Source organism: Aspergillus ambiguus (assembly GCF_047715705.1).
Source record: "Aspergillus ambiguus strain CBS 117.58 unplaced genomic scaffold BDV59scaffold_18, whole genome shotgun sequence".
In the NCBI taxonomy this organism is placed as follows: Eukaryota; Fungi; Ascomycota; class Eurotiomycetes; order Eurotiales; family Aspergillaceae; genus Aspergillus; species Aspergillus ambiguus.
This window is the reverse complement of record NW_027395531.1, coordinates 425,457-447,683: the sequence shown is the minus strand read 5'-3', so window position 1 is coordinate 447,683 and position 22,227 is coordinate 425,457. Positions and strand designations below refer to the sequence as shown.

The 22,227-nt window shown below is 55.2% G+C and overlaps 11 protein-coding genes and 1 non-coding gene across 12 annotated transcripts; 7 read left to right on the top strand and 5 right to left on the bottom strand.

Annotated features, from left to right (window-relative positions):
* Positions 1-451: 451 nt before the first annotated feature.
* On the bottom strand, positions 452-1,895 carry BDV59DRAFT_193601 (putative endo-1,4-beta-xylanase; the record flags this gene model as incomplete). Its single annotated transcript, XM_073692255.1, has 5 exons — positions 452-1,215; positions 1,270-1,383; positions 1,452-1,584; positions 1,638-1,794; positions 1,843-1,895. 5 exons carry the CDS (start codon positions 1,893-1,895, stop codon positions 452-454), a joined length of 1,221 nt encoding a protein of 406 aa, XP_073547525.1.
* Positions 1,896-2,455: 560 nt separating this feature from the next.
* Positions 2,456-4,298, bottom strand: BDV59DRAFT_179716 (HSP70/90 family co-chaperone CNS1). The gene is made up of 3 exons (XM_073689953.1): positions 3,962-4,298; positions 3,623-3,895; positions 2,456-3,568 (listed from the first exon to the last, which is right to left on the bottom strand). Exons 1-3 carry the CDS (start codon positions 4,245-4,247, stop codon positions 2,850-2,852), a joined length of 1,278 nt encoding a protein of 425 aa, XP_073547524.1. The 5' UTR covers positions 4,248-4,298; the 3' UTR covers positions 2,456-2,849.
* Positions 4,299-5,476: 1,178 nt separating this feature from the next.
* Positions 5,477-7,036, top strand: BDV59DRAFT_208175 (3-isopropylmalate dehydrogenase; the record flags this gene model as incomplete). Its single annotated transcript, XM_073695154.1, has 3 exons — positions 5,477-6,282; positions 6,349-6,763; positions 6,817-7,036. Exons 1-3 carry the CDS (start codon positions 5,808-5,810, stop codon positions 7,034-7,036), a joined length of 1,110 nt encoding a protein of 369 aa, XP_073547523.1. The 5' UTR covers positions 5,477-5,807.
* Positions 6,942-7,860, top strand: BDV59DRAFT_39982 (uncharacterized protein). The gene has a single exon (XM_073696323.1). The coding sequence runs from the start codon at positions 7,134-7,136 to the stop codon at positions 7,614-7,616; it is 483 nt and encodes a 160-aa protein (XP_073547522.1). The 5' UTR covers positions 6,942-7,133; the 3' UTR covers positions 7,617-7,860.
* Positions 7,861-8,446: 586 nt separating this feature from the next.
* On the top strand, positions 8,447-9,419 carry BDV59DRAFT_202500 (peroxidase; the record flags this gene model as incomplete). The annotated part of the gene is made up of 2 exons (XM_073694044.1): positions 8,447-8,556; positions 8,612-9,419. The coding sequence occupies 2 exons, from the start codon at positions 8,447-8,449 to the stop codon at positions 9,417-9,419; spliced, it is 918 nt and encodes a 305-aa protein (XP_073547521.1).
* A 308-nt stretch (positions 9,420-9,727) lies between these two features.
* On the bottom strand, positions 9,728-11,935 carry BDV59DRAFT_202499 (uncharacterized protein; the record flags this gene model as incomplete). The annotated part of the gene is made up of 1 exon (XM_073694043.1): positions 9,728-11,935. One exon carries the CDS (start codon positions 11,933-11,935, stop codon positions 9,728-9,730), a length of 2,208 nt encoding a protein of 735 aa, XP_073547520.1.
* Positions 11,936-12,386: 451 nt separating this feature from the next.
* On the top strand, positions 12,387-13,432 carry BDV59DRAFT_179707 (40S ribosomal protein uS13). Its single transcript, XM_073689952.1, has 3 exons — positions 12,387-12,461; positions 12,740-12,905; positions 12,979-13,432. Exons 1-3 carry the CDS (start codon positions 12,458-12,460, stop codon positions 13,274-13,276), a joined length of 468 nt encoding a protein of 155 aa, XP_073547519.1. The 5' UTR covers positions 12,387-12,457; the 3' UTR covers positions 13,277-13,432.
* On the bottom strand, positions 13,433-15,489 carry cp3 (carboxypeptidase C PRC1). Its single transcript, XM_073689951.1, has 2 exons — positions 14,804-15,489; positions 13,433-14,745 (listed from the first exon to the last, which is right to left on the bottom strand). Exons 1-2 carry the CDS (start codon positions 15,309-15,311, stop codon positions 13,580-13,582), a joined length of 1,674 nt encoding a protein of 557 aa, XP_073547518.1. The 5' UTR covers positions 15,312-15,489; the 3' UTR covers positions 13,433-13,579.
* Positions 15,490-15,678: 189 nt separating this feature from the next.
* BDV59DRAFT_179702 (guanine nucleotide exchange factor SDO1) lies at positions 15,679-17,038 on the top strand. Its single transcript, XM_073689950.1, has 2 exons — positions 15,679-15,879; positions 15,933-17,038. The coding sequence occupies exons 1-2, from the start codon at positions 15,813-15,815 to the stop codon at positions 16,883-16,885; spliced, it is 1,020 nt and encodes a 339-aa protein (XP_073547517.1). The 5' UTR covers positions 15,679-15,812; the 3' UTR covers positions 16,886-17,038.
* Positions 17,039-17,188: 150 nt separating this feature from the next.
* Positions 17,189-18,991, bottom strand: BDV59DRAFT_179701 (uncharacterized protein). The gene is made up of 2 exons (XM_073689949.1): positions 18,031-18,991; positions 17,189-17,965 (listed from the first exon to the last, which is right to left on the bottom strand). Exons 1-2 carry the CDS (start codon positions 18,335-18,337, stop codon positions 17,667-17,669), a joined length of 606 nt encoding a protein of 201 aa, XP_073547516.1. The 5' UTR covers positions 18,338-18,991; the 3' UTR covers positions 17,189-17,666.
* A 243-nt stretch (positions 18,992-19,234) lies between these two features.
* On the top strand, positions 19,235-19,306 carry BDV59DRAFT_t99. The gene has a single exon. It is a non-coding gene; the product is annotated as a tRNA-Arg (tRNA).
* A 228-nt stretch (positions 19,307-19,534) lies between these two features.
* Positions 19,535-22,114, top strand: BDV59DRAFT_179697 (uncharacterized protein). The gene is made up of 4 exons (XM_073689948.1): positions 19,535-20,041; positions 20,135-20,244; positions 20,316-20,500; positions 20,566-22,114. Exons 1-4 carry the CDS (start codon positions 19,841-19,843, stop codon positions 21,741-21,743), a joined length of 1,674 nt encoding a protein of 557 aa, XP_073547515.1. The 5' UTR covers positions 19,535-19,840; the 3' UTR covers positions 21,744-22,114.
* The last annotated feature ends 113 nt before the right edge of the window (positions 22,115-22,227 follow it).

Genomic DNA, 22,227 nt, shown 5'->3' with positions numbered 1-22,227 from the left:
TTGCTAACTCAGGTCGGCGCTAGGGTTGCCTATATCTGACACCCAACGAATCGATGGCGCCGACATCGTGCGAGTTTTCTTCAATACCATTCTGTATGGATTCCCTAGTCCAAGTTCTCCATTGATAGAGAAGATATATAAAGATTGTCCAAATGGCACGTGTGCCCTTGCATTCATCCTTACGAGCCTGCTTTCTGTGGCCCATGCGCAGACCCCAAAGAAGCGGTATTAGAAACTATTTGGAAGATGTCTATATATCTATCCATGAAGAGTAATCACCATAAAATGTATGGATTTAAAAATGTCCGCCAACATAGTTTTAGGGAAGCCAGAACATATACAGTTTTCCAATATAAGTAGGTTCGTTAGTAGGTAAATACTACTAATTATAGACTACCCACAGCACAAATACAGTTTCCCGCTTAAATAGCCCTCAGATCCTTGACTTTCGTCACAAACACTGCGAATACCAATCATTCTGGTACGTGCACGTCGTGCCGCTCACGCAGGTGGTCGGCCCAGTCCATCCGATACCGGCGCACTGGCCCCATTTCTGCGAGACGCCCGTCGATGTGGAAGTTGTCGAGGTCGTCGTCTTAGTTGTGGTAGACAATGTGGTCGAACTCGCCGAGGTTGTCGTGGTCGAAGTGCTAGCACCCAGGCCGGCAAGGATGCCGTTATATGCGGGCTTCTTGGCCAAGTTTGAGTCCCAGGGACAAGCAGCTCCCTGACCGGAAAACGTGCTCGGAACCCAGGAGTATTTGTCCGTCCAGTCCCAGATCGTTATGCCGACGCAGCCGGAAGTAGCCACACAGGCGGCAGCGACATTCTGGTAATCGGTGGCCTGTTGCGCCAGAAGAGCGCTGGTAGACGGCAGAGTCATCCGGATGTCGAGCTCGGTGTAGGAGACTTCGACGCCGAGAGCCGTAAAGGACTTCAGCACAGAGGCAAGATTCGACGAGCTGGCGACGTTTCCAACGATGAGATGAGCCTGGATGCCCATACCATCGATCTTAGCACCGTAGGACTTCACCAGCTTGACGATGTTCTGGGCAGCGGTGGCCTTGGCACCAGCGTACTCTGTATTATAGTCGTTGTAGTAGAGCTTTGCGCTTGGGTCGGCCGCTGCAGCCGCGGCAAAGGCGATGGGGATGTAGGCTTCACCGATAATTTGGTAGAAGACGCTGTTGCGGTAAGTTCCGTCTTCGTTGAGGGCTGTTGATATTGTCAGCTGGATGAAACTTTGAGGATGTCGCGACGGGGACTTGCCTTCGTTCACTACGTCCCAAGCATAGCAGCGCCCTTTGTAATGGGTAACCACGTTGGTGATGTGGTTCTTCATAGCGGCGATGAGCGTTGCGTTCGTCCATGACCCACTGCTGACTACCAGCACATACGTATTAGTATTCTCAGCTTGCCTAATATGGGACAAATGACACATAAGGACGTACCCCAGCTGGGAAGCTGACTGTGCCAGACCAGCGTGTGACAGCGGAGTTTCTGGCCATTCTGCGAGGCCAGATTGGCAATAGCATCGCCTTTGGCGAAAGAGAAGCTGTTTTGCGATGGTTCCGTGGCATCCCACTTGTTCTCGTGTCAGCGTATTGAGAATTTAGGGCGGATATATTGAATCCCACCTTCATCGAGTTTCCTGGGGTGACCTGCCCGAAGTCATTCGTGTTATTGAGTTGAGTCACATACGGCACATCAGTCAGTTCCGGGTTATCAGTGGCAGTCCCGAAGTACAGAAGGCCCTTTGCAACGGCCGCCTGATGCAGACCGGCGGCGGAGGCGCTGGATAGGAGTCAGTATCGGCTGTCAATTAGAGAGCGGGGAGCTAACAGGTGAGGCAGAGTGCCAGCCGCCAGGGCTGCGATGAGGGTACGAAGATGCATTCTAGTAGACACGAATGATTGGAAGTTAGCGACAGCTTGAAGTGCAGACTTACGTCTTGTTGTAACGATAGCAAGATGAAGCTTTATATACAAGCGAATGACAAGTCCGTGTCCGATCAGTCGAGGAACCCTACCCCGGATATCGTTTTCTTCATGGCAAAAGATATATTAAATGTATTTAGCCTAAAGCACGCAGCGAATCCTGAATGGATATGGTCGGCAGTGTTGACCTAATTGGGAAGAAATGAAGCCAGTATGATTAGGGCTAGGCACTCTATCTGCGACGCCGAGGCTTTGCGACTTCTGGCCTCTTCAAAAGCATCCTGGGGATCGCTACTCTGTACGATGCGATCGTCATGATCTTCATAATTCGCAGCGAACAGCAGCTTCCTACTGCTATCCTATTTGCCGTAGCGAAGAAAAAGAGCCGTGAGATCAGCGGCCAAGCTTCGGGGTGCAGGACAATCACGCCAACCCCCTGCGCGGGTGTACGGTTAATATCAGGAGCCACAGCAATCTAAAATCAACCGCCCCGCATAAGACGCTGGACCTACAGTCGAGGTAGTTCAATGGAGAGAATGAGCAGGTATGTGTTTAATAGAAGAGGTATATCACGAGCTAAATCATCGGTAACCGGCCCATAATTCCGCTGCGAAACTATGTTCACCTAAAGCCCGAACACTGCGCTTACGAAGGCTTTCAATCCTGGACAGAGAGTCCGGACGAGCAACGATCGCGGGCGTGTGGGGAAGGATACCCAGGGGCGCATATCTGCCGAAGAAAGACACGGCTAGCGGTGCGTGCCGCCGGGGCTGTTGATTAGAAAAGCCTATAATCCAACGCCACGAGAACACCCTCATGCAATGTGGCGTTCGTCACAAGTGCCTGAATTGAGGTGCTATAACGCACTCGGCTAGGCAGCCAGGCCGTCGAGATTCGACGAGCGGAACGGCTTCAACCTTGCTCCTTGCGTGCTTTCATCTCGGCAATGAACTTGCCAGTCTTCGAGATAGGCACCACATAAATCCTCACCAGCTCATCCACCACTTCAACCTTGCCTCCGCTCAGGATTTGAAGAAGGGGGAGCTTCTTCCCGGCCTTGATGAGTCCTCCAGTCACTGTCTCCATGAAACACTCCACGCCCTTGATAGTGTACTCCTGCTTCGTATCCCACGGGAGAGGGAAAATATATTCGAGATGGTCTTCAATGCTGGTCATCTCTGAGAACGCCTTGATGAAATCCGATTGAGCGTCCATGTGGTAGAGCAGCACGGCGGGGAATTCAAGCATGCTCTCTGGGGAGAGCGGGTCGGGCGCGAGACGAATACCCGCATCCTCCATCTCAGGTGGTTGTGCGGTCTTGCGGGTGCGAATCTGTCGTGCCTTTAATGCAGTCCCCAGAAGAACCTTCTCCTTCTTGGCGCGCTCTTCCTCTGCCTTCTTCTTGGCTGCAATGCGCTCAACGACGACTTTGCGGTCGGCGATCTTCTGCGCAACCTGCTGCAGCGACTTGTTATTGGGATCAAGGGCTAGACCACGGGTTGCCACGTCTTCGGCCTCTTCGGTCTTGTCGAGGGCATGTAATGCGCAAGCGGAGCGGTAGAAGGCCTTGACATTGCGGGGGTTGAGCTTGAGGGTCGACGCGCAGTCGAGAGTAGTTGAGCGGTAGTTTTCTCCAGCCTAGTTAGCCACTGTGACGCCATGCCCGCACCAAGGAAGGGACATACTCAGTTCCAAGTTACACAGTGCGCGGTTGATGTAGGACGCTTCCTCCGCCTGGCGACGAATCTTATCCTCCTCCTTCTGGTCCTCTGGCTTATCCCACTTGTCCTCTTTGGAAAGCAAGACGGCAATCGCCTTGGTGTAGAACTCCTTTGCGTCGACCCATCGCTTCTCCTTGGCGGCTTCGTTGCCCTGTTCGCGAAAGTTCTGCGCCACTTCGCCTCGAGTACCTTCGTTCTGTAAAGCTTGGATCGCATCCAGCATGACGTTCTCGCCATCTATCCGACAACATCGTCAGTATCCTCTCAACAACATTTAATCTCCGGTTTCGAAGGTGGACTCACTCTCATCCCCCGCTTTGCTGATATCGGTCATGAACAGTGGTGTTTTGTTTAGCATGCTGGCCAATTCGTCGGTAGTATGCGTGCGTACGGAGGCCATATTAGGAGGCATCTTAGGGGCAGTCGGGTCCTGCGCCTCAATTTCCTTGAGGCGCTCCTCGTTGACGGGGAAGACGGGTTCTTCTTCGGCGGGAGCATTTTTGGGAGCTTCATCGGTGGTCTGCGGGGGAGCTTCGTTGAGATTGAGGGACTCGTCGAAGTCGTCGGGGAGCTCTTCTATCTGACCCATGGTGGAAGAAGGGGGCAGAGAATATGACACGGCGAATGGAGGGGAATGGACGTTGATGGGCTGCGACGGAGAAAGATTGATAATAAATCTTCAATCAAACAGTGCAAACACGAGAGAGGGCTTGCCCTATTGCCGTTTTGGGAAGTATATACTTCCATTATATTATTACAACATTCATATCAACCTACCACGCCACGATTTATGTTTCTTCATTTTGAAGGAACAGCTTCTAGGCATTAAGCAAAGAAGAGACCCCATGGCGATCATTATTTGTCTGCTGTTTCAAAGGTCGAACTCCGGAACCCGCAAATATCCAGGTGGGGGCACCGTCATGTTTTTCCAGATTTCAGCGGGCAAAGCATTCTCATTAACGTAGCTCAGCACGGCCTCAAAATCGCGGCAGATGCGCTGGTTGTCGTGGAATGACGGCGTAGGTCTATCCGTCCCCTCGACCCAGACGTACAATACGGGATCCACTTTGCTTAAGCGCTTGATATCTTCCGCATGTGGTTGTTACACAAATGATGTTGTTATTCAAGTGGATCGTGAGTTAGGGTTCGAGTCCCAGTTCCACAAGCGGATACAGAGTTAATTCTGTGGGTTTAGAACTATATACCATGGTTCTATTACCATTTCAAAGTCGTCAGCACTGCAAGGCACTTATTCCTCAAGATTGGGTATCTTGATTGTATATTAAGGGCTGATTATTCGGTACTCTCGTCCCTGCAATTTAAACGTCTTGTGGAAACTGTTCCCATGAGCTGTCAGAAGAGAAAGCATAGATATCCCCAGCACCGAATTGACTAGTTTCGATGGCGAGTAGTTCTAAGATAACGTATAGAAACCCACTCCTAATCGGTGGCTCTTTCGTGGATAATATCAAGCACATTATGAATGAGGCAGTCATAAACTCTTTTACTGTATCACTTCCCCGGTTTCTTCATCTGCACATGATCCAAAAGTGTTTTAGAAATAGTATGAAATCGATCGAGTTAAGATACAAACCGAACGTTCATATGTCTATAGAACAACTAGTAGAGCTTTCTGTCATCCTAAATAGAATTCTAAAGATTCAAGTATGCGAATGTAAGGTATCATGCCATGCTCTGGGCCAGATCACCAGGCGTTATGAGCAGGGACTATAAGTGGCTCATGTCTATGAGTCAGATGCTTATAATGGAGACGGAATAGCCTATAGAATATACTATGCAAAATAGGAAGATCAAATAATTTAGACTCCCGAATATCAATTCTAAGACAATGTTGTTCCTGGCTGCCAGTACATGATAGATCCACCATGCACCGAAGTACAACACCAACTCCTGACAATGAACGCACCCATGCCCATCCTCAGGTAATATTCACGCAAATCCCCTGCACTGACACCCAACGATTGGCATACGCCTGCGATATCGGTGACCCCCCGAGAATCGTCTCCTCTTCCCCGCATCATCGGGGGAATGACCGAGCCGAGACGAAGCTCCCTCACTACTACTAAAAGACCCCACGACATCCACCACCCAAGTCCAACAGCGCAAGCGTAGCAACGTAAAAGCGACCATGACACAGACAACCTACAACATCCTGGTCCTCCCGGGCGACGGGATCGGCCCCGAGATCATGCGCGAAGCCACCAAAGTCCTACAATCCTTCACGACGCCGACCCGCGCCTTCGCCCTCCGCGAGGAGCTCATCGGCGGCTGCAGCATCGACGCCACAGGCAAGTCCTGCACGGACGCCGTCAAGCAGGCGGCGCTCGCCTCAGACGCGGTCCTGTTCGCCGCCGTCGGCGGGCCCAAATGGGACGGCATGCGACGCGGCCTGGACGGCCCCGAGGGCGGACTCCTGCAGCTGCGCAAGGCCATGGACATATACGCGAACCTGCGGCCGTGTGCGGCCGACGTGCCCAGCCGGGCTATCTCGCGCGAGTACTCGCCCTTCCGGCAGGATGTCATTGAGGGGGTGGACTTTGTCGTTGTGCGGGAGAACTGCGGCGGCGCGTATTTCGGGAAGAAGGTCGAGGAGAGTGACTACGGTATGCTTATGTTCATGCTTCTTTTCTGGTTTGTGTGGTGTTCCAGGGGTTGACAGACGATAACAGCCATGGATGAATGGGGTTATTCGACCCCCGAAATCCAGCGCATCACGCGTTTGTCGGCGGAGATCGCGCTGCGGCATGATCCGCCATGGCCGGTGATCTCGCTGGACAAGGCGAACGTGCTGGCGTCGTCGCGCCTGTGGCGCCGCGTCGTCGAAGACACCATGACGCGCGAGTATCCCCAGGTGAAGCTCGTGCATCAGCTGGCGGACTCGGCGTCGCTGATTCTGGCGACGAACCCGCGTGCGCTGAACGGCGTGATCCTGGCGGATAACACGTTCGGCGACATGGTGTCCGACCAGGCCGGGTCGATTGTCGGCACGCTGGGCGTGCTGCCCAGCGCCAGCTTGGACGGGTTGCCCAAGCCCGGGGAGAAGGCGAATGGGCTGTATGAGCCGACGCATGGGTCTGCGCCGACGTAAGTGTCTCTTCCCTCCTTTGTATGTGACTATGATGCTGACGGGGAGGTAGAATTGCCGGGCAGAATATCGCCAACCCTGTCGCGATGATTCTCTGCGTGGCGCTGATGTTCCGGTACTCGCTGAACATGGAGGCCGAGGCGCAGCAGGTTGAGAATGCCGTGCGGACGGTGCTGGATGCTGGAGTACGCACGCCCGATCTGGGTGGAAAGGCCAGTACAGTGGAAGTGGGCGATGCGATTGTGAGGGTGCTGCGTGGGGAGAAGCTGTGATTGCATATGGCGCTTAGATGGTAGATTCGTTTGATATGCAGACAAAGGGCGGTATCAAACAACCGGCATCCATTGTCGGTAGACGCATAAATACTAGATGCAGACGGAAGACTCCTGGCTTTCTATCGTTCCACCGTTTCTACATTCTACGAGACCTACGCAGTCAGTCCAGCTATCATGGAGAGTATCCCGCCTCATCTCGACCTACAGAGCCTCTCGTCGGACGAGAAAGCCGTCCGCATACAGTTCATATCGAAGGAGATCTCTCTGGCCCTCGTCGCGATCTCCAAAGCAAATAGCCCAAGGCATCCTCCGCAGCGAGCACCTCCGTCCGATACACAACGTCGTCCGGACGATCACAAAGACTCTGGTGGAGAAACTCAGGCGCAGGATGGTGCAATACCACCGATACGCACTCCGAGCGCGAGCCGAGAAGCTGTGGATGCGACAGCAACTCCTGACGGTGATGCGTCAGTCGGAAACGGTGCAACGACGGTGGAGAGACCGGGTGAATCAGTTGCAGGGAGAGATGGAGGAGATGCGCGGAGAATTGGCGCGAAGAAGGGCTCTTGATCGGTAGGAATGTCCCGGAGGCACGCCGTATGATGTTAGTGGGTAGACAGTGGCAACCAGAATGTCTCGGAGAACACATTCTTGCATATGAAAGTCGTAGAAAACAGGGTCTTCACATGTGGATCAGCCGCAGCCAGTGACGATAACGGCGATATCAGCAGTGGCGACGGATCCATAAGACTACCCGCAGTTGTCGTAGAGCGGATACCGGACGGGAGTTTCGTTCCTGTATGACAGATATTGAGATTAATCAGACCGTAGCGAGAGGCTGAACGCTCGGTATAAGCACCAGACGGGCCAGTGTTCGGCATGCAGAGAACAGTCGGGCGTCTTGTACTTCCGAGGCTACTGCCAACGGGTATCGTTCGGGGGTATCGTTCAGGGCTCGAATGGGCTGGAGTAGGTGGCATGCGAACATGAAGTTATCCAAGAGCACAACTGCATGCTCCCACAACATTCCGCCACCATGCAAGAACCAGACACATGCACTGATGGATGCAAAGCTGTCGTCCATACCCCGTCCTCGTCGGATCCTTAGTAACAGTCGGCGATAATCTTGAACCTCGGCTCATCCACGCATCGGCCAGTGTGAAGCCAGCGATTCGTGCCGCGGATCCACCGAGACGCTGTCGCTTCATGTGGCCGATTATCGATCGCCTCCGTTTAATTCCCACGAGTCTCCTGTCCTCCTTCTTCTTCATCCTCTTGAACATTTTGGCCCTTGCCTTGTCTCTCCTGCATCTTTTTCTTGCATCATCTGTACTGTTGTGCGCCACCAGACAGAAATCTCGGAAATCTTTGCCAGCGCCACTTACCCCAGAACATCTATCGGCCGAGATGAGCACCCCGGGGGATTATGACGCCGTGCGTCGCGACATCGTCGCCCAGCTGAAGAAGCCCGACTACGACGACGGCAGCGCGGGTCCGGTGTTCGTGCGGCTGGCATGGTGGGTTGATCCGGCGCCAGTATGATACGCTCTCCAACTGACAGAAGCGGAACAGGCATTCGGCAGGCACCTATGACCTGGAGAGCGACACGGGCGGCTCGAACGGAGCCGGCATGCGATACGAAGCGGAGGGCGGCGACCCGGCGAACGCGGGGCTGCAGCACGGGCGGGCGTTCCTCGAGCCCGTGAAGGAGAAGCACCCGTGGATCACATATTCGGACCTGTGGACGCTGGCGGGCGTGGTGGCCATCGCGGAGATGGGCGGGCCGACGGTGCCCTGGCAGCCCGGGCGGACGGACCTGGTGGACGACAGCAAGGTGCCGCCGCGGGGACGGCTCCCGGACGGCGCGCAGGGGGCGGACCACCTGCGGTTCATCTTCTACCGCATGGGATTCAACGACCAGGAGATCGTGGCGCTGGCGGGCGGCCATAACCTGGGCCGGTGCCACATCGACCGCAGCGGGTTCCAGGGCCCGTGGGTGAACAACCCGACGCGGTTCTCGAACCAGTTCTTCAAGCTGCTGCTGCGGCTCAAGTGGACGCGCAAGACGCTGGAGAACGGAGTCAGCCAGTTCGTGTATGAGGATCCGGATGCGGAGGAGGGCGACGAGCAGCTGATGATGCTGCCGACGGATGTGTCGCTCATCGAGGACCCCAAGTTCCGCGTGTGGGTGGAGAAGTACGCCGAGGACAAGGACCTGTTCTTCGATCACTTCGCGAAGGTGTTTGCGAAGCTGATCGAGCTGGGCATCCGTCGTGACGAGAAGGGCGTCATCCTCAACACGGATAACGTCAAGGGAGGATATGTGTCTGCTCCGAAGAAGAGCAGCACGGCGACTGGACCGGTGAAGGCCCGCCTGTGATTTCTTTCGCTTTTGCAGTTCTCATTTGCCTTTTGTATTTTGTAATGGTGATGACCAGGATAGACATAGACCTGGTCATAGATCGAATAGACACTAGATTCACAACCAAGCAGTCAGGTCAGGAGAGACGTAGGACTAAATACTTGCAGGATGCGGGGAATTAATTGTCTGACTGATGGAAACGCCTCGATTGGCCATCGGCTGCAGGAGGTCTGATCCTTTATGAACGTTCATTAGACCATCGTTATGATCATACTAGACTAGAATACATCGTGAACTTCTGTCCGTCCAACCACACTACCGTCTGCCTACTTCATATCTCCGGTCCTCTTCATAGGAGGCATTCGCAACCCACCGTTGTACACTGGCGCAGCAAACCCTGAATTCAGCATGGAAAGCCCTGAGTGGAACAGATCCCCTTCGGGACTCGTAACCCCATTGTAAACCGGCGCTAGAAACGGATTCGCTGAATACCCCACAGGAACAGGAGTGGGCACCGAGGGTGTTGTAACGGACCGCGGAGTTGCAGTGGCCGGGGTAGTCTGTTCCCAATTCGTGTTGCCTGGCACATAGCCCGCAGGCGCAGCATGGAAGCGGTCCCCGCCGTGCGGAAGCTCCCGATCCCACAGGCCAGAGGACGCTGCGGACGGGCTAGCTGTGGTGCTGGTGGTGGGACGCCACGAGACATGCTCCCGGAGGAGACTACAACCACTGCGATTCGCATTTACCATGTTTGAAGCCGCCTGCACGGCGAGGTTAAGGACAGCCGTGCTAGGGTTTTCAATGCGCTCATAGAACAACAACGGCACAGGACGACCTCTCCACCACACATCGGGCACTTTGTCGTCGGGGTGTGCCTGCGAGACGCCTCCCACAATCGCCCCGTTGCACATGGTACTGTCATAGACGGCTACAGTGCCAGCGTCGGGCTCGCCGCGTTTTGTCTCGGTCCAGAAGAGCCGAAAATGGTCGTCCAGACAGTAGATGCCGCCCAGCCAGCGGTACACGGCGATACGATCCTCCCCATTCTCGTCGACGTACGCAAAGGTCATGTCCACTGTGTGGTCCTGGATCGCCTCGGTGCCATCGAGGGAGCCTACCAGACGCGCGGGCATCTGTCTGAAGATGCGTCTGTGATCGATGATGTCCGGCGCTCCGCAGCGGTGGCAGTTTGCCAGGTACTTAGGAGCGAAGACGCGGGAAAGAACGTCCTGGAGACGAACGGGCACGGTATGGTCCACCCGAGCAGGAGGGAAGACGCAGGAGTTGCGGCCGCGGACGATACGCATGGGATCGCGGGCCATGCAAGGACAGTACACAATCTCCTCGTCGAAAACGTATGAAAACTGCTCAAAGGCCGAGGTGGCCGCGTTCCAGATGGTCCAGAGGGGCCCGGTGCGGCCGACGTGCACGTCCTGGGTGTGTGTCGCGACAATGTCCCAGAAGCAGTCGCGCAACGTCCAGCTGAGCTCGATCGAGCAGGTGTCCCAGTTGATGTCGGTTGCTTCGATGAAGCTGCGCTGTACGGGGGTAAGGTTCTGGCTCCATCCGTCTCTGGCGCGGTCGATCACAGTTGATCCAGCGTCGAGAAGACGACCCGCAACAATCACACAGTCGATGGCGGCGGAGTTGTTGTTCCAAACAGGTCCACGACCACGATAAGGGTACTTCTGGCCACAGTGGTTGTCGAAGAAGAATCGGGTTGGGTTGAGCGGGTCGACGCTGAGCTTGAGTTGTGCGACGGCCGGGAAGGAGGCAACGATGGCTTTGGACAAGTCGTGGGCGTCTTCAGCAGTGACATCAGGTAATGGCGTGTCGCGAGGAGTCGCAGATGGGTGGCGTTCGAGACCTGGATTGGCGAACTGCATGACGGCGCGTTCAACGGCTTCGATGACGATACGAGCGTTAGCGTCAGGTAGTTCGACAGACTCGTAGCCGCACGAGCACATTTCTATGATACGCATCGGAGTGTCAGAAGACTCTGTGTCAGAGCTGGAAGATTTTTGTTCTTCGTGGAGATCCATGGCGCCGCCAGAGGCTGGATAGAGCATCTGCTCAACGTAGGAATCAGGAATAGAAGCGACACCCTGAGCAGGTCTGACGTAACTCTCTCTGGGTTCCGCGTGCGGATCGGGCGGATGAGGGTAGTACCTGCTGATGGGGAGGAATTTGCAGTGGAAGAAAGAAAAAGAGAGGAGACGTGGACCGGCGTCTCTGGTGTAGTCCAGCAGTTCTTCGTAGGAAGTGGGACGATGCTGCTCAGCCTGATTGTAGAACAATTTCCACAGCGCACAAGCCCCTTTGGTGATGGTAATATTCTCTATTTCCATGTCAAATCCCCAGCTGTGGAACGCGACACTCTGTTCGATCTCGCACCGACGGAGTCTCCGTGATTTGATGACGGAGGAGTAGTTGATTCCCAGAAACACCCAGTCATTAGGGGGATCTAGGAGCTCACTGAGTCGGACCAGGGGGTAGTCAACAGGAGGGTTGGGATATGGTTGAGAAGCAGTCATGGTGACGGAGGTCAGGAAGAAAGATGACAATGGAGGAGGACATGAAGGAACAACAGAGAAGAGAGCGGCATTATATGGGAGGCATTCATGGCGAGTCACAGGCAGATTCTGCAGCAACAGAGGGAAATCTCTGCTATGGCAATTGCATATCCCATTGTATGCATCTTCACATGAGACAGTGAATACAGCATGAGTGCAAGTGACAACAAGATTGAAGTCCAAAGTTGAAGTGAAGACAAAGTCGACTTGCCTAATCGGGCATACTTCTGGGGCTAGTCCCGATGGGGCGGCACACTGGCATACTTATGCTGTATTACGTAAGGTAGCAAAATTATGCCGCCCTAACCAGATGGGGCTAGCCGCCCTAAGCGAGCCCTCGCACACTACGCCCCAATGCGGTTAGCGGGCAGATTACCCGATCCCACAACGGAAAGAAAGCGGCCGCATTTCACCTCTTTCTCCCCCATCCCTCTCGCTGTCGACAATCAACTCGCGAGCCCCCGTTCGCGCCCATCGCCCATCATGTGTACGTGCCCTGCCCTGTCCTTGCTCTCGCCCGCGCTGTTCAAAAGATGTGTCGAAATGGATATCTGGAGAGTCAGAGTCTGGGGTCGGGGAGGATGGTCGAAGCTATCGGTCGGTCGTCAGTCGTCGATATGCACAGATCGAGTCGACGCCGAACCGAACGATAGAACGACCCCGACGCAAGAAAGAGGAGGAATGACGCACGCTGTTGATACAGTCGCACAGTTGATATCAGGATGAAGAACGAAGGAGGCTAACTGATCGTTTTTTTCTCGACAGCGCTCGTGTCCGGCGAGAAGACGAACTTCCAGTACATCTTGCGTCTGCTCAACACTAATGTTGACGGCAAGCAGAAGATCATGTACGCCCTGACCCAGATCAAGGGTGTCGGCCGCCGTTACTCCAACCTGGTCTGCAAGAAGGCCGATGTGGATCTTACCAAGCGGTGCGTTCTCTATCCCCCTCCCACCGCCGGAAAGCGAAAAGGAAGAAGAAGCAGTGTGGACTGACTTGCACAGTGCCGGTGAGCTCACCACCGAAGAGCTCGAGCGGGTGGTCACCATCCTCCAGAACCCCACCCAGTACAAGATCCCCGCCTGGTTCCTCAACAGACAGCGCGACATCACCGACGGCAAGGACGTCCACGTGCTCTCCAACGGCGTCGACCAGAAGGCCCGTGAGGACCTCGAGCGTCTGAAGAAGATCCGCTCCCACCGCGGTCTCCGTCACTACTGGGGTCTCCGTGTGCGCGGTCAGCACACCAAGACCACCGGTCGCCGTGGCCGCACCGTCGGTGTGTCCAAGAAGAAGGGATAAACGTCTGCGGCATGCGGGTATGCCTTGTGTCACGTCTTTTCTTTGCATGGGGGGGAGGGGCGAATCAAGTTGGTGTGTGTTTTACGAACTGTTTCGTCGGACCTTGCGGAAACTGGGACCTTGGTCCTTAAAAGAATCATACCAATGAATGAAAATTTCCATGAACCATTCCCTCTACCTATTGCGTCTACTATTCTTCCCTATCTAGGATTCTGACCATACCCAAACGACCGTAGCAAGGTTCTGATATATGCACGTGCAATATTCGTACCCAAAAGACTCAATCCATCAGTCGGTCAGCCGTTAAAACCATTCCCCTCCCAACCAACGGTTGAAGAACTCCAGGCCAGACTCCGGCTGGTCCATCGGAACCATGTGGCCGCCGCCGAAGATCCGCATAAAGGTGAAGTTTCCGTGAGACTTGACCTGTCCGATCTTCTTGCCGGAGTGAGCGTTCTGCTCGATCACCAGATCCTCCAACTCGGCGGAGGCGTACTCCTTTTGGCCCGGCCATTCGAGCGCCTCGGTCCAAGCCTTGTTGCCCAGCCAGTTACAGATGTAATCCGCATCGCCGGCGTAGATCAGCACGGGGATCTGCTCCAGGATGCCCGGCACCAAACGATGGTAGGGCTTCATCCAATCGCCGTGGAACAGGAAGTTCCGGTTGATGTCAAAGTTACACGAGTCGTAGCCATCGACCTCCGCACCCACGGCCTGGCGAACTTCCGCCTTATTCAGGTACTCGCTGACGTAGCCCATACCCTTGTAGCAAAGGTTGCTCTCATCCTCGCACTTACCGCGCACGTCGTAGACGTTCTGGCCGGTGCGCTGGTAGGGGCCGATGAGGGCGTTGTTGCAGTAGATAGAGGCCGGGATGCAGACCCACGAGCTCTCCGACTCGTAGCAGGACTTGATCATGGACTGGCAACGAGGCAGAGCGTTGTCCATCGACTGGCAGGTGCCCTGATCCAGAACGGCCGGGTAGCCACCCTCACCGCAACCCATGGGACGGTAGTACTCGTATTGGGTGTAGCCGTCGGTCAGGCCGTTTCCGATCATGACCGACTGCAGGTTGATGTTACGCTTCTTGTGGGACAGGATCTCCGAGGCAAAGACGGGGATGTAGTGTCCCGCGTACGACTCACCAGCAATATGGAAGTCCTGCTTCGCATATTCAGGGAACTGCTTGAAGAAGAGGGAGAGCAGGGCATAGATATCCTTGCCGGCGGCAACGGTGTCGCTAACAGCAGAGCCACTGTACGAGTAGCCGACGTTGACGGGCTGGTCAAGGAAGATCACCGACGCATTCGAGTTCCAAGAGTAATCGTTGTATACAGGCTTGATGTTTTCGTTGATGCTGCTGGGTCCCAGCTCCATGAACAGGCCGGTGAGGGACGAGCAGCCAGGGCCACCGTTCAACCACAGGACAACGGGGTCGTTCTCGGGGTCATTGCGCGACTCAAAGAACCCTAGTTAAACAAATACGTCAGCCCTAAGAGACGAAGACACCGGTGCAGAGGCACTCACAATAAAACAGATGCTTATCATTCTCGTTGTCATCGAGGTAGCCCGTGTACTGCTTGACACCCGGGTCAATACCCAGAACGCTAGGGTCGGTCTTCTTGATGCGAAGATCATAAGTGTCCAGCTTTCCATCAATCTCACGCTCCTTCTGACCATCGGCCCCAGTCACCCAGACGCTCTGGGCGTCAGAGCCACGGACGATGTGGTCCCAGTGGGAGTCCGGACGACGGGTATGCTTCTTGGGGAGGGAGAACACAGGGTTGTGATCCATGGAGTCAGGGAAGTAGTTTGCCACCTCATCCCAGAGCTTGCGAGCCTCATCAGACAAAGACTTCAGCTGGTCCTGGAAGATCTGGAGAGGCTTGGGGGTGGAGGGAGAGGCGGGAGTCACTGGGGGGGGCTGCTCGATGTCATCCTGCGGGATGCCCAGGACCTGCTGGAACTGTTGCTGGAAAGGCGGAACAGCCGCTGAAGCTGCTCCCACCAGCAAAGTAGCTGGCAAAACTCTCATATTGGTGTGTAGATGCGAGGGTCAAGGGGAGTCAAAGGGACGATGAGTTGTGATGGGGAGAAGGACCTTGGGGTCGAGTCTACACCGTAGATAGGCAGGTATCTTATCAGCGAACAGGTCAGAAGGACAAGCTAGGAGAGAATCAAGCAACTCACAGTTGAGGTTGAGCGAAAACGACGAGATAGAAGTAGCTGATGCAGAGAACCAGCCACCTTGGATCCGGAGATGGAAGCAGAAGAAGAGGAGAGGAGAGGAATGCCCGGTTGGGGAAGGACGATGCAGGCACCGGCACCAGTGACGCCGATAACACGGCGGCCCAATCACAGGCCGGAGGGGGTGGCGAGTCACGCGGGTGACTCAGCTGCGGCACGGGACCAACGTCATCGCCAAGATAGGCAATCACGGGTGTGAAGATTTCGTCGCTTACAGACGGACACATTAAGCATTGATCTGCTCCATCTTTCTCAATACTGAGACAACCGTCTCAGAAGCACCGTCAAAATGCCCATCAATCAACCGTCCAACCAGATCAAGTTCACCAACGTCTCAATCGTGCGACTAAAGAAGGGTAAGCCCTAGCAAACCTCTACGCGAAGTACATCGAACTAAATAACAACACAGGCAAAAAGCGCTTCGAACTTGCCTGCTACAAGAACAAGCTCCTTGAGTATCGCTCCGGCGCCGAAAGGGACCTCGACAATGTCCTCCAAGTGCCGACCATCTTCCTCTCCGTCTCCAAGGCGCAAACCGCGCCGTCTGCCGAACTCGCCAAGGCCTTCGGTGCCGACGTCCCGGCTGACGACATCCGACAGGAGATCCTCCGCAAAGGCGAGGTGCAGGTGGGCGAGCGCGAGCGCAAGGAGATCATCGAGCGGGTGGAGAAGGAGGTCCTCGACATCGTCTCTGGGCGACTGGTCGATCCGACAACGAAGCGGGTATACACGCCGGGGATGATCTCGAAGGCGCTGGACCAGCTGAGTTCGGCCAGCGGACAGATGCAGCAGCAACAGCAGGGTGACACGAGCAGCGGTGCGGAAGAGGGCAGCCGGCCTCGCAAGCCGCTGTGGACGGGCGTCACGGCCACCAAGTCGGCCAAGAGTCAGGCGCTCGACGCAATGAAAGCGCTTATTGCGTGGCAGCCCATCCCGGTGATGCGCGCACGGATGCGTCTGCGGGTGACCTGTCCAGTATCGCTGTTGAAGCAGAGTGTGAAAGGGGCGGCGGGTGCTGCGGGGAATCAGCCAAAAGAGACGCCGTCGTCGGGGGGCGCGTCGAAATCGAACAAGAAGGGCGGTAAGGGATCGAAGAAGTCTGCACGACAGCAAGACTCGGACGCTGAGGACGCGGAGTCCAATGCGGGCCCGGCGCCCCCCAAAGGGCCCAGTAATGTCAAGGATAAGATTCTCAGCTACATCGAGTCGACGGAGTCGCAAGAGGTGATGGGCGACGAGTGGGAGGTAGTTGGATTCGCCGAGCCGGGGGCGTTCAAAGGGTTGAATGATTTTGTGGGCAACGAGACACGGGGACGAGGACGAGTGGAAGTGTTGGATATGGCGGTTACTCATGAGGAGTAGATGATTATGTATAGGGACATGATTGATGATGTTGATACCATATTTCGTTATGCATGCATTCGTCTAGATTACATTGTACGGTCGTGTGTGATTCATTAAAACGTACGTTGTCGTTGGGGGGTTGTTTTGTCAATGTGCGAATATATATTCCCACGCGGACAAGCAAGCATATTCCCATCGGCATTCTCCCACCCATCAAAATAACAAAATAGTTAAGAATCATCTGACACGACACAAACGAACTAGTGGGGTTTCCAGATAGAAGTCATCATGAGATCAAACACCCTTGTCGTCTACCGAACCCCCGCCGATCACACGAATATCATTACTCGTCTTTAATCTTGGCTTCAGCAGGTGACTTCACTTCAACAACGACACTCGATGATTGGCTTCTACACCCCTAAACGGGTGCTCTTACTGTTGTCCACCTCACTGCCTACCACTGACTACTGCGCGCAAGGAAGAGATCGAGAACCATACTTGCTCTATTCTATCTGAGAGTATAGTACAGAATAGCGTCTGCGACAGCTTCCAAAAGGCTTGAGCGAGTCAAGAGCGTGACGGAAAGCGTCCGACGAAGCAAAAGAATAACAGACAAACCTCGAGGGTATACGCTCAAATTGGACATCGGAATCATATCGCTTGAGAAACATCATGCTGGGGTATGCGTCAAGCTGTCGGGAGACGGTGAAGGAGGATGATCGAAGAGAGGAAGAAAATGTGAGAGAAAGAGACGCACACCAGTGTTGCGAGTTCGACGCGGTCGAAAAGAAGAAGAAGTCTAGGAGCAGATCTGCACGGCGTTCAACGCCCGGGTGAGATCGTCCGGGGAGAAAGGCATACATGCACCCTTTGGCGAGAGAGAGGGCGGGGAGATGGTATGGACGGCGGGGGAGGGATGTCGGATGGACTCTTTGATCTGGGCGATGGAGTCGTCGCGCAAAAAGCTGGGCAGCAGGGTCAATGAGCTGCTGTAGCTGTCGGAGTCGACCGCAGTGGAGGAAGATGAGTGCGGACTGTCGTCTTCAGGATTGGGATCGAAGCCCAAAGACTCAGAGGGGGGCTCCCCCACAGAAGAAGCTGCGCAGAGTCAGAACAGGACAGGGATCATGGAATTATGACATCCAGAAGGTCTCCCCACGTACCAGCAGGTGAAACCACATCGGGAGCCACGGCCTCCTCGTCGACATCCGGACGGGAGCGCAGATGATCGGGCAACGTGGCGCAGGGCGATAGCGAAAGATCGAAGGAACGTGCACGATCGGCTTGGGCTTCCTGGAACGACCAGGCGGCTAGTCGTCGTTGGTGGTCGGGGTCGAAGGGTCCCTTGAACTTGGAACGAGGAATCTCATGACGCTTGTAATATTCGATCTTGATGGTGGAAGTGTCCTTGGCCTTGGCATTGGAGGACTGGCGATGGAACACCCGACGGACTTTCTGGCGGATACTCATGGTGATGGGGGAGAATCACGAACGATGACCTTTCCCAGAGAGGGATTGCCAGCACTGACGATGGGAGAGCCGCAAGAACGGCGGGATCATCGTTTACTGTGGGAAGATACGAGAGTAGGAGAGAGGCGAATGGAGGTGAAGTGAAGGAAGAGGACCAGATGAGGGAGCGGTACTAGTCCCATTTATTTTACCGGGGGAATTGAAACCAATACTGGAGTCGGGCTGACGTGAGTGGACGGTGACATGGGGTGGTTCATGCCGATGATTTCATGCCGTCGCTTAATCCGGCTATTCATTATCGTCGGCCGTGGAGATACAAGAGAGTAAGTATATTCTACGGGCGTTCATCCGGGCCTCCAACAACCTGGCCTGGTATAGACTTTGACAGAAATTGCCTCCCTCGCTGATTGTCTGCAAAACCTCGCAGCCAGTCCCCAACGGGTCTGACCGCCGACAAACGTAATCCGGGGCCAACCATGGGTGCAAATATTACGGCCGTACCGGTGGGGGGTTCTCGGTGGCGGGAGTCAAGTCCGGTGGGAAGAGTGCCTGGTTCAGGCCGATTGGGGGTGGCGAGAGCTGCAGCGAAGACTTCCAGAAGGTCGGCCAAGCCGATCGCCAGGGACGATGGGGATGTACGTAGTAGATGGAGGGTGTAGATATATGTATTATATAGTATATTATATTTTTTATAGAATGTACATTCGTGATAATGATATACATGAACACGGATATCACGTAGAATCAATACATGGTCTAGACAGATGCGGACTCCAGACGGCGGAGGATGAAGTCGTCCTGGTCGCATCCGGTTGATCCGTTCGCTCCACTCGGCACGCGCATTCCGGGTAGGTCTGGTTCATGTAGGCAATTGGCACCCGTTTAATTCATAGCCCAGGCCTGCTGGCCCAATGGTAAGGCGTCTGACTACGGATCAGAAGATTGCAGGTTCGAATCCTGCGTAGGTCACTTTATTTTTAATTTTTTTTTTATTTGTCCATTTTACTCTTTTTTGGAGCTATGTTCATTATTAGAACAATAGCAATAACAATAAGGATCATATTACTCTGTCGCTCTATATTGTACAATTTACAGGTGAAGAGTATTATTAAGATCTACAGCAAGCAGAAGCGTCCGGAGAAGCACGCTATTAATATCTTCCGGAAACGTCGATACATTCTGCAGACAATCCCATTATTCCGTTCCTGTCAACACTCTCCTTGATGGATCCGCTCTGGTCCATCATCCTACTTCATAGATGCTCTACGGAGATTCTCTATCGACTACCTTCGTGCGAAGTATACCAGTGCTCTGGTTTCTGATCTCTCCGAGTCTCCGTATGGTAGAGCAGCACGATAGACCACCAAACGCCCCTAGGTAGATCCTCAGTAATCAATCAAAAACAATTCCCTGACACATCATCTCTGGACGAATGCATCAGTCTGAAACTCCAATTCCTGGGGTGGACGGATTCATCCTACAAACGAGGAGGGCGACGGATTAATGTTTGCCGAATCGATTAGGCAATCCGGCACCAACTCTCTCTCGCACATCCATCCCTCTACATCCCTCCTCTTCTCCCTCTCCTCCCCCTCTCTCCCTCCCTCTCTTCTTGACTTCTCCCTTCTCCCTCCTCCTGTCTCACCCCCAATTGTTCCTACCTGTCGTCCCTCCTCTCTCTCCTATATCTTCGCTCTCCCCACCGTACGTTGCAACCCTCCCGGACTCCCACAGCCCACTGTCGTCATCGCTACGTGTCAAACTCTCTCGCTAACCACCAATTCTCCCCCCGCACAGTCGCTTTCAACCACCATGCCCAAGAAAGGCGGAAAGAAGGCCAAGGGAAAGGGAAAGGCCGGCGCCGGCGCTGCCGCCGCGAAGAAGGCCAATGATGTCCAGAACCCCGTGTACGTCGCGCCCCTCGTCCCGACCCCTCACGCGACCACCCTGCATCGCTTCTGACCGCGCTCAATTGCAGAACCCCCGCCCAGGAGGTTGAAGAGACCGCTTCCCAGGGTGAAGCTGAGCCCACCACCGCGGCCACCGACGCGACCGAGTCCGTCCCGGCCACCACCCAATCCGCCGAGGAGCCCGCCGCGACCCCCGCGGAGCAGGTGAAGGACAAGGTCGAGTCGCTCAAGACCACCGAACCTGTCACCACCGGTAAGCTGTCCTGCGTCGACCCCACTATCATGGACGGATACTGATGCTGTCTGATGCGCTCTTAGCCACCGAAACCCCTGAGACCGTCCCCGCGGGCACCACCGAAACGCTACCCGAGCGCACCAAGGTCTCTGGCCTGGACACTGCCAATGTGGATACCACCGAAACCCACGCGAAGCGGCCCCATGAGACCACCCCGGCCACCACCAGCACCGAGGAAGACTCCCTCCCCCACAAGATGCCGAAGGTCGACGAGACGGCTGCGCCTGCCACCAAGGTCTCCGCTCCCGCGACTGAGACGTCCTCCAAGGGCGGTGTCCAGCCTCAGCTGGTTCCTGGCCTGGGTGCGGACTCGAACGAGGCGGTGACCACCGTGCTGAACGTGCCCGGCCTGAACTCGACGAACGAGAAGGGCGTCGCTGGCGCGGACACCACCACCGGCCCGACCGCGAAGTCTACCGCCGCAACCACGGGAGAAGCCTCTGCCACTGCGCCTACCACCGCGCCCTCCGCCGCTGCCGCCAAGGTCGCCGAGCCCACCGCTCCTAAGTCCCAGGTTCCTGAGACCACTGCCCCGACCGCGGCCGCCAGCAAGGTCGAGACCGCCGAGAAGGCCGCTCCCGTCGCCCCCAAGACGCAAGAGACCACTCCGGCTGAGACGAAGGACGTGGGCACTGGCGCCGCTGCCACAACGACCGCGACCGGTACGGCCGGCACTGCGGCTCCGGCTACCGAGAAGGCCACACAGTCCACCACGGCGGAATCCACCGCAAAGGCCGCTGCCCCTGCTTCTTCTGCGCCTGCCACCAAGACCGAGGAGGGCAAGGTTCCGTCTTCGATTCGTCCTGAGCCTGCGTCGACTGAGAAGTCGAAGCCCGAACAGGCTTCCTCGGACATCAAGAAGGCCCAGGAGGCCGTGAAGAAGGACGAGACCGCCGCGAAGGACAAGCTCTCCGAGTCTCAGCCTCAGGCCCAGCCCGCCAAGGAACAACAGAGTCCCGCCGCTGCCGCGGCGGCTGCTGCCGCCGCGAAGAAGCCGGAGGAAATCGCTAAGCCCGCGGAGGCGAAGACCCGCGAGTCCCAGGCCGGCCAGGAGGCCGCGGCTGAGACGGCTCCCGCGAAGACGACCGAAGGCCAGACCACTGCGGACAAAACGCAGGAGACGGCCAAGGCGGAGGCCGAGAAGGCCGAGAAGCGGAAGAGCGGTGGGTTCTGGAGCAAGCTCAAGCGGATGTTCAAGTAAGCGTACGCGGCGACCGGAGGCGGAGCCGCATGGAAGTAATATGACGGCCGTATATACCCCCCGGGATTATACGCAGTGTGAAGGCCCTGATTGCGACTGATACCCGATTTGGAGTGGAACCAGACTGGTTCGCAAGCCAGCAACGAGAAAAAGGAAAAAAAAGAAAAAAAACTCGAATAAAAACAAAAGAGAGACAATCTTTGGTTTGACTTGTATGATTTTCGTGTATGATATGAGAAGGATACCAAAAGGATGGATGGATGGGATGGTTCTGTGTTTCTAGTTGTTGGGCCTGTTTGGTGTATTCTTAATGGTAATCAGTACTAGTATATCTTGTGTGAAGTACTTATTTGTAGCCATGAAGTGTCCTCCAGTATTCTTGTTTGCTATAGAGAGAGCTTAGGGTTGTCAGATCACATGGCTAAATGCTAGTCGAAGGTATAGGTACCTCGTACCCAACGCCCGACGCTCACCGTCTACAAAC